Source organism: Macaca mulatta, chromosome 6 (genome assembly GCF_049350105.2).
Source record: "Macaca mulatta isolate MMU2019108-1 chromosome 6, T2T-MMU8v2.0, whole genome shotgun sequence".
NCBI lineage: Eukaryota > Metazoa > Chordata > Mammalia > Primates > Cercopithecidae > Macaca > Macaca mulatta.
In genome coordinates, this window is record NC_133411.1 from 65,309,524 (window position 1) to 65,318,572 (window position 9,049).

The window sequence follows — 9,049 nt, forward strand, 5'->3', positions numbered from 1 at the left end:
CAAAGGGGCAGGGCTGGATGTTCGGGATCTCCAGGTTCTCAGTTTCTCCTAAATAGCCACTCTGGTTCTTGGGGTCTCAATCTTTTCCATCTTTGCCCTACATTTAAAATGAAAGTCCTAGTGAATCTGTGAATTCAATCAATGAAATTTGTTTTTTAGGTACTCAATCCTATGTCTCTAAGAGATAAAAGATTCTTTTAGCTCAGTGTATGCTTTGACATATGTGTAGGAATTTAACTTTGTTATACTCTCTTTTAAGCTGGCTGGAGTCAGTGAAGGCAGCCATCCGTCCTTCAACATGAAATTACTCATATCCTTTATACTGTTCAATGACAGTGAAAGCTTCTTTCCCCACAGCCTTGCCCCCCAAAAGTGTTTTATTTTAAGTGATCCCAGGGGATATTTTAATGAGCAATTTCTCTCCTGTTTGCCATGAGCTATAAGATTCCCCTTACTGAATGCTACTAGGTTTTTTTTTTTTAACTGCGTTAGCCTGAATTGAGCCAGATGACCAAACCTAAAATTGCCCAATTCTTTAAGGGTCTGTTATATACAATTCCATTCCCTGGTACAAAAATATGTTTAGTCAACATACTTAATTGCATGCAGCAGAAATTGCCTTTAGATAGCTCAAGCAGGAAAAAATAGTTTTGAAAGAATAGTGAATAGCTCACAGATTCCATTCTTGGGAAATGGAGAGAAACCAAAAAGAAAATTAGCTTAAGTTGTGCCAAGGCAATAGTCTGTTTAGGACTCTATTACGGGAGCACGCCATTGTCACTGATGAGTTCCTGTGTCACAAAACGCATGAGTAATTTCTCAACAGTTCTTGCAAATTTGCATCACTTTGTCAGATTCTAAGTATTGAAAATCTCAGAATAGAGTATCTGATAGGCTGAGCCTAAGTTCTAGCTGATAATGAACAAGTACAACTCAGGAGCTTACCTCCCATCAAGGTTCACATGAAAGGGAATTAAAGGAAATTCCTGTTCAATAAAAAGAGCATTAAGTTGCTGGTTAGCTAAAAATCAAGACAAAAACAAAAATGTATCATTCAGTATCTACTATATTCATCCTACATACTTGACCCTATGAATGGAAATAATTCCTTTGTGGGGGCAATATTTGAGGAGCAGTCAAGCAGACTGGCTACAGATTTTGGCTACAGTGACTCAAATATGAAAGTAATGAGTAAGTGTTACTGAGATCAGGTAAAAATAAAGACTTAAGAAAGCATTTTTAATTATCAGGGATGCATAATAGTAATACATTTTTATGGGGTACATGTAATATTTTGATACAAGCATTTAATGTATAATGATCAAATCAGAGTAATTGAGGTATCTATCACCTCAAGCAGTTATCATTTCTTTGTGTCAGGAACATTCCAATTCCACTCTTTTAGTTATTTTGAGATATACGATAAATTACCCTTAACTATATTGCATGTTCTCACTCATGTGTGGAAGCTAGAACTCATGAGATAGTAGAATGATGGTTACCAGCGGCTGGGAAGGGTGGAAGGAAGGAGTGCAGATAAAGAGGGGATGGTTAGTGAGTACAAAGATACAGTTAGATAGAAGGAATAAGATCTGGAGTTTGGTAGCACAAGAATTTTCTTTTTAATTGGTATTTTACCATCTTTTTCATTGATGAAATTTCCTTTCTCTACATCAACTTTTGTTTCTCTGAGTCCATCAAAATTTTAAAATTGTACATTTTGTCTTTATTTTACTGCTTATAATTTCTTCCATTTTGATAAAATTGGCTAATTTAGCCAAAGATATAATGTTTTGATTCTCATCATTGAATAAATGCCATTTTCATAAAAAATAAGGATGTGTTCTACATTTCTTCTGACATTTTACCAACTCATTATCTAGAAATCATAGATTTCACATGTAATGAGCTCTTAAATTACCGGAGTAATTCAAGATTTTAAAAAAAACTTTATATTTCTGTGGAAAACTTCCATTATGAATACGCTGTGCTGCCTTAGAAGATCCCAGCATTTCCACCAAAGAACATGACTTTGTCTTTACTGCTGAGGCCAGCTTTTCCTTTGACAGCCAACTATGGAAAAAAAAAAAAAAAAACAATGTCGAGTAGCTACATTATTTTTCATGGCAAAAATCACAATTACTTTTGCATCAACCCAGTATTTCTCTGCTACAAGAAAGGCTGACATTTAGGGACATTTGAGCGGGTCACAGAGATTATGCGGTGTGAGAAGGAGCCATGTTAAAATATCATATTGGTGTCTGGCTTTGCCTGTTCCCTCTCGACTTATAAAATGGCTAAGAAAAGTTTTCTTAACTGGAATACACCCACAAAGGGGACATGAGTAGAAGCTTTCATCCTTCTTGCTGGGTTGGCTCTGTTTCTGCTCCTTTTGAACCAGACAGTGTCATTTAGTATACATGTGATTATGAATGTCTCATTCCCAATTCCTGAGAGAATAACTTACCTTTTAACATATATTGTCAAATAGCCAACTAAATAAGATTTTTCCATTTTTAAAGCAGTGTTATGGTGTTGTCTAGATAAAATTTCTGTCATCATATCATACTGGAACATCTGTTGAAGAGATATAACTGAACTTAAAATTATAAGGTGATTAGGACATCAGAGGAATAGGATGAAAAACAAAGCAGGAAAACTTGAGGAGGCTCTAGAGTCTTCATTACTTATGGGATTAGTTTTTTTTTTTTAATGACAGTTATAACTCAAACAGTTCCTTTTACATTTAAAAAGGAAGTCTTAAAGTATAAATTAGTTTTAATGAGAAGTCTGTCTACTGATATGTACATATATATCTTTAAAGACATTCCAACTGTACTTATCAACATCTGGAAGCAGTATTGGGCAAACCACATGCTTAGTTCCTAACTTCAAACATTTTTTGAAAGGAATCTTTTGTAAACTCTGGAAGGAGGCTATGAATAGTTACCAGAAAGGCACACTTTTAAATGTATTATAATGTCTGAATTGTTAGGGTCACATATCTGAAACTGTCAACTCTAGAGTAATTGGAGCTTAGCAAAAAGAGAAAAATATCAGCAAGAATGCCGATAGATTAAAGATAGATTAAAAGAGCTGAATATACTACTGTACTCTGTGAAAGCCTTTCTTTTTCTCCCTTTTTCTTTCATTTCTCTCCCTCTCTCTCTCTAAATCTTTCTCTTTCTTTCTTTCTTCTAAATTTCAGCAGCCACATAGATGGCACATGTTCCAAAAGATGAAGTTGGTGATACTTTGACCAATCAGAATAATAGCAAACTTTACTGGACAAGTAAAAGACTATTAAAACCCAGCTCTGCTGGAGGCCATTATCCTAAGCAAATTAATGTAGAAACAGAAAACTGGATACTTCATGTTCTCACTTATAAGTGGAAGCTAACCATTGGGTACTCATGGACATAAAGGTGGCAACAATAGAAACTGGGGTCTACTGGAGCGGGGAAGGGATACAAAGGTTGAAAAACTATTGGGTACTATGCTCAGTACGTGGGTGATGGGCTAATTTGTACCCCAAATCTCAGCATCATGTAACATATCCAGGTAACAAACCTGTGTCAGAGGCATGTACCCTCTGACTCTAAAATAAAAGTTAAAATAAAGAAACTACATGAGATGATCATGGTTAATCAAGATAAATGAGTGGTATTAAAATGCTGTTAGTCTGGGCTGTGTGGTTATGTTGTCCAGTCCGCCACCACTAGACCATATGGAAGGTGGGTATCTTCTCCAGCCTGCCACCACCGGACCACTTCTGTATGTAAGGCAGTTCTCCTGTCTAGCCCACTGCTGCTGGACTCTCTTTCCTGTATGTAAGCCCTTAATAAAACCCCATGTCTTGTTAAAAAATGATGTTAGCGATAATTTTGACTATGGAATAAATAACATTATGATGGGGAAAAAATAAAATCTAGCTCTACATGTTGAGAAACATGGGAGAAGTGGATGGAAAAGGAAAGAAAAGAGAGGAAGAAATAAAAAAGAGAAAATATGCTTCAGAGGAAATATACTACCAACAAAACAGATGCTAACAGACTAGGAACAGATGCTAACAGACCAGGAGCTGAGAATAGATGGGTAAAAAATAGGCAGTGCAGAACTGGGTTCACAAGGTACATCAGAATCCATGAACTCACTAACTTGTTAATTCAAACCATGTTTATCAATGTGATGTGTCTGGCACTAGGAAAAGACTGGAGGATTCAAAGAGGGAATAAATGCTGTCCCTATTTCTGTCCCTCAGGTGCATATTGATGATGTTGGGGGTGGGAATGGAGGACACATATTTGCAATGTGTTTGTGAGGCTGTATGCATGTAAACAATACAGTAGGGATTCAAGGGAGGAGTTGTCATTTTTTTTTGGAAGAGGGGATCTTTCTCTAGACTTTGAAGGATCCTTTTGAAATGAGCCTTTAAAATTGTGAACATTTTTGTTTTACATTTTAAAAATGAGTTTCTGGTACAGTCCAATAGAAGTATTCAAAATAAGAATTGATCACCATACCAACCCCAGTAATTAGTGATCATAATGCTGCCAGAGACACCTAAGAAAAGTTTTTGGGTTTAGTACAACTTGTTCTTTAAGCACATTCTGGCATAAGACATTGAATTAATAATTGTGTAATGAGTGAATAAATGTGGCAACGTCCTTGTCATCCAAAGGATTATCCTTTGATTGCCTGGATAATGTAATACTCATATTTAGGGCCTCTGTATTACAGAATTGTGAACTGCATATCTAGATAGGATATAGTTCAACCTGTATCCTAGGATTACTGTAGCTCACTATTGAAAATTAAGCACATTTATATGTTAGGAAAGAAGAGTAGAACTGGCTTTGGATCAGTCATGCTTTCAGAAAAATATTACCTGTGATTGGGAAATAACAACAGTGTGCAGGGGATTGTGATACAGCCCCGGCTTTATATTGCTACTCAGGAGGCATCACAGAGGGAGAATGAAAATCATTTACAAAGGTATGAAATTCATCTGAGAAGTCTGCTTCAGTGCTGTCTCATCCTCGGAGGAAGATGGATGAAGCGAATGTCTGGAGTGCTTTCCAGTCCATGGAGCCTGTAATGTGCTGGGATTTTGAATTCCGTGGAGCTGTGATTCCTCTAGTTGGCTGTGCATTTGGATTTTTAGTGCTCATTCTAGACCAACTGAACCAGACCTTCTGAGCCCAGGGCCAGGGACCCTATATTTATATAAAGTTCTCTAAATAACTTGGTTGATGAGCCAGGCTAGTGATACATGAATAACATGTTAATCGCATTACCTATGTAGATGACATTCTTTGATTCTAAAACGTAACGTTGTGAAATGGGCTGTTTCTTCATTGAACTCATCCATAAGTCAGTCAATGTTGATAAAGAGGAGAATATCCCAAAACTCTAGGTTTAAGTGTCTGGCATTTTACCAACTTGTTATCTAGAAATTGTGGATTTTATTTATAATAAACTCTTAAATTACCACAGTAATTTAAGATTTATAATGCATAGTTTGCATTATGGGGCTCATATTTTCACCTAATGTTGTGGGGCTCTATAGCTCACTCTCTTGTATGTTCACATTACCTGCTCCATATATATTCTGTGGGTGGGAAGTCGTATTTTTTTTTTTTTTTTTGGTAATTCAGAATGCAGGTCAGAATGTTTGTGAGAACTACTCACTCTCCAAATGGAATGCATTGTAGCATATAAATCCAAAATATTATGATTATTATTGTTGACATTGTCTCTGCCTATTAATTACCTGAAGATCCGTTTGTCCACTGAGTCCCAGCTTTAAAATTTAGATTATGAGAAATCTATATAATATTAAATGGCTAGCTATCCTTTTTTTAAAATTTGTCTTTTAATGTTTACATAATTAAATGTATGAGGTACAAAATTGTAACATACAGTTGAATAGGTCACACATATAAAAAGAGATGCTATCTGGATCATTCTCTAATTCTAAGGGAATGGTTGAGGAGAAATAACAGGAAATCCAAGTATACAAGTATGAAGCAATTTTAATGTACTGAAAGCAAGTTATATAAAATAAAGTGTTTTTGGAGATTAATTTTGCTTACATGCATTTTAAAAATTACGTTGTCAGATAAAGGCAATAAGGAATAATCAAATTATTTGAAAAGCATTATCTTAAACAAAAAATTCTTACTGATTCCATTTTAAAGATTTATAACGTAAGTACAAGTTTCCCAACTAAGAAGAAAAGAGAAGCGACTCCTCTCTCCAGAGTACCTGATAATGCCTGAATAAGCAATCCAAATAAATATTTTAAATTTTCAGAAATTACCCTGAAAAATACAAATAATGCTGATATCCAAATATTCAGAAATCAAAGCATAGATTGGAATAAATATACTGGTACTTAAAATTGGTTGATAAATCACCACTGGAGTAACTAAAATATTTTAGACATTATAGGAAGATACATTGATATTTTCAAAGATGTTAGTATCTCAGAGACAGTTTGCATAAATAAGTATTGCTAGTTATTGGACATAATAAAGTAGAATTATACTAAAAGCTTTCCAAGAATAAAATTGTGTTGCTATACTGGTAGTAAAATTTATAATTAATAAAGATGCTGCAGCTATATTTTCCGACAGTGAAATCCTTGCATAAGAGAAATATCTATAATCCTGGTCTACAGAAATTGTTCAAGATGTGCTATTATGCTAAGAAATAGAAATAATATTACCTCTGTCAAATTGTAACATAATGACATTAATTTGATATTATCATATCTATCTCTTTTAATAATTAGATGTCTGTAGTTTTGTTATGAGGAGGTTCAATAAGAAAGATGTTAAAATATGATTTGAGCAGCAGAACTCCACTATGAGCTGAACATTTAGATGATTTATAAACATTAATGGAATGATGGCTGTCTCATTATGCTTATTTAGCAAGGGAAACAATTAAAATATGTACCTATTAAAATGATGACTTTTGGGAGTAAAGAAATTCACATTAGCTGTTCAGGTAGCTAGATGCATCAGTATATTTCACAATATATTTTATTTTCCTGGTGCTTATGTACATATGGATATTGTTGAACTTTATAATTCATTATCTCCATACAAAGAAGTAAACAAAACAAAGATACTTAACTCGTAAGACATGGTTGCTAAATGCATACACACCTTTTTTTAAAACAAGTTTATATAGCCTGTTCTTGTTAAATATTTTAGCGAGAACTAGGTTTTAAAGCTTGATAATTATAGTTATCCATTCTGAAATGACATTTCTCATGATTTTACTCCTTGTCACTTATATGTATTTAAGCTGGTCTACATATCTTTGAACAGTATAGACAAAGAAAATAGAATATGGTATTAGAATTCACCTGTACTTGCCAGAGATCCAGATGTGATTATCTGGGTAAAAGCCCAGGATACTTGGATGGAGAGATAGGTTTGCTGGTTTACGCTAGGAAGAGTGATGTATTCTACTGAAAGTGGATAAAAGCAGTACCATCACTGTGACCTAGGAAAAGGGAAAATGTAAGCCCACGAATATGGAAGCCCATTCAGAAACATTTTCTGTGAACGATAGGAGGACCAGCCTCATCATATTCCTGCTTACTGATCCACATCTGCTGGAAAGTGGACAGGCTGGCCAGGATGGAGCCCCCAATCCAAACAGAATACTTCCGCTCTGGGGGAGCTATGATCTTGATTTTCATGGTGCTGGGTGCCAGGGTTATGATTTCCTTCTGCATCCGGTCAGCAGTGCCCGGGTACATGGTGCTGCCTCCAGATAACACGGTGTTGGCATAGAGATCCTTGCGAATATCCACATCGCACTTCATGATAGAGTTAAAGGTTGTCTCATGGATCCCACTGGACTCAATGCCCAGGAAGGAAGGCTGGAAAATGGCTTCAGGGCATCGGAAGCGTTCATTCCCAATGGTGATCACCTGCCCATCAGGAAGTTCATAGCTCCGTTCCAGTGAGGAGGATGCGGCTGCCCTGACCATCTCCTGCTCAAAGTCCAGGGCTACGTAGCACAGCTTCTCTTTGACATCTCGCACAATCTCCCGCTCAGCGGTGGTGGTAAAGTTATAGCCTCGCTCTGTCAGGATCTTCATGAGGTAATCAGTCAGGTCTCTGCCTGCCAGATCCAGGCGGAGAATGGCATGAGGCAGGGCATAACCTTCATAGATGGGCACGGTGTGAGTGACCCCATCCCCAGAATCCATCACGATGCCTGTGGTACGTCCTGAGGCGTACAGGGACAGCACAGCCTGGATGGCCACATACATCGCTGGTGTGTTGAAAGCCTCGAACATGATCTGAGTCATCTTTTCCCGGTTAATCTTGGGGTTCAGGGGTGCCTCGGTGAGGAGGATGGGATGCTCATCTGGTGCCACACGGAGCTCATTGTAGAATGTGTGGTACCAGATCTTTTCCATATCGTCCCAGTTGGTGACCACGCCATGCTCGATAGGATACTTCAGGGCCAGGACGCCCCTCTTGCTCTGAGCCTCGTCTCCCACATAGCAGTCCTTCTGGCCCATGCCTACCATAACGCCCTGGTGTCGAGGACGCCCTATCATGGAGGGGAACACAGCCCGGGGGGCATCGTCACCACCAAAGCCTGCCTTGCACATCCCTGACCCATTATCCACTACCAAGGCAGACAGTTCGTCATCAGTCATGGTGCTGGCTGGGATCTTCCAAACGAATGAACAGAAGTCAAACACAGTAAGAGAAAGTGAACAGGCTGAAAACACTCCAGAAATGCCTTCAGACAGGGGAGCCTGCACTGGGAACACAGGAATTTAAAGGAACACACTGGCCCCACCCCTGTCCTACTCCACCAGTTCCCAGCATTTCTGGGTGAGGTCACCTTTGAGGTATTAATGATGATGATTATTATATAAATCATCAGATCTTTCTACATAAAGAGAAAATTGGCTACCGAGTGGTCAAATCTCAGGTTCCTCTAATTAGGCAACCCACACATGACCGTCAGCCTGCCTGGTGAGGTCTCTAGATACCTATGATGATGCAGT

The 9,049-nt window shown here is 37.5% G+C and overlaps 1 protein-coding gene across 4 annotated transcripts; it reads right to left on the reverse strand.

Moving 5' to 3' along the window:
* Window positions 1-6,017: 6,017 nt before the first annotated feature.
* On the reverse strand, window positions 6,018-8,787 carry ACTBL2 (actin beta like 2). Of its 4 annotated transcripts, none has more exons than XM_002804371.1 (2): window positions 8,564-8,692; window positions 7,562-8,437 (listed from the first exon to the last, which is right to left on the reverse strand). In XM_002804371.1, exons 1-2 carry the CDS (start codon window positions 8,690-8,692, stop codon window positions 7,562-7,564), a joined length of 1,005 nt encoding a protein of 334 aa, XP_002804417.1. The 4 variants fall into 4 exon arrangements, with proteins under 4 accessions (XP_001101792.1, XP_002804417.1, XP_077860460.1 ...); XM_078004334.1 differs by having other exon boundaries at window positions 7,562-8,355; window positions 8,461-8,692; XM_078004335.1 differs by having other exon boundaries at window positions 7,562-8,473; window positions 8,558-8,680.
* Window positions 8,788-9,049: the final 262 nt, after the last annotated feature.

Excerpts from the sequence above, each read along its gene's own strand:
- ACTBL2 (XM_001101792.5), bottom strand. The coding sequence starts at position 8,692 with ATGACTGATGACGAACTGTCTGCCTTGGTAGTGGATAATGGGTCAGGG.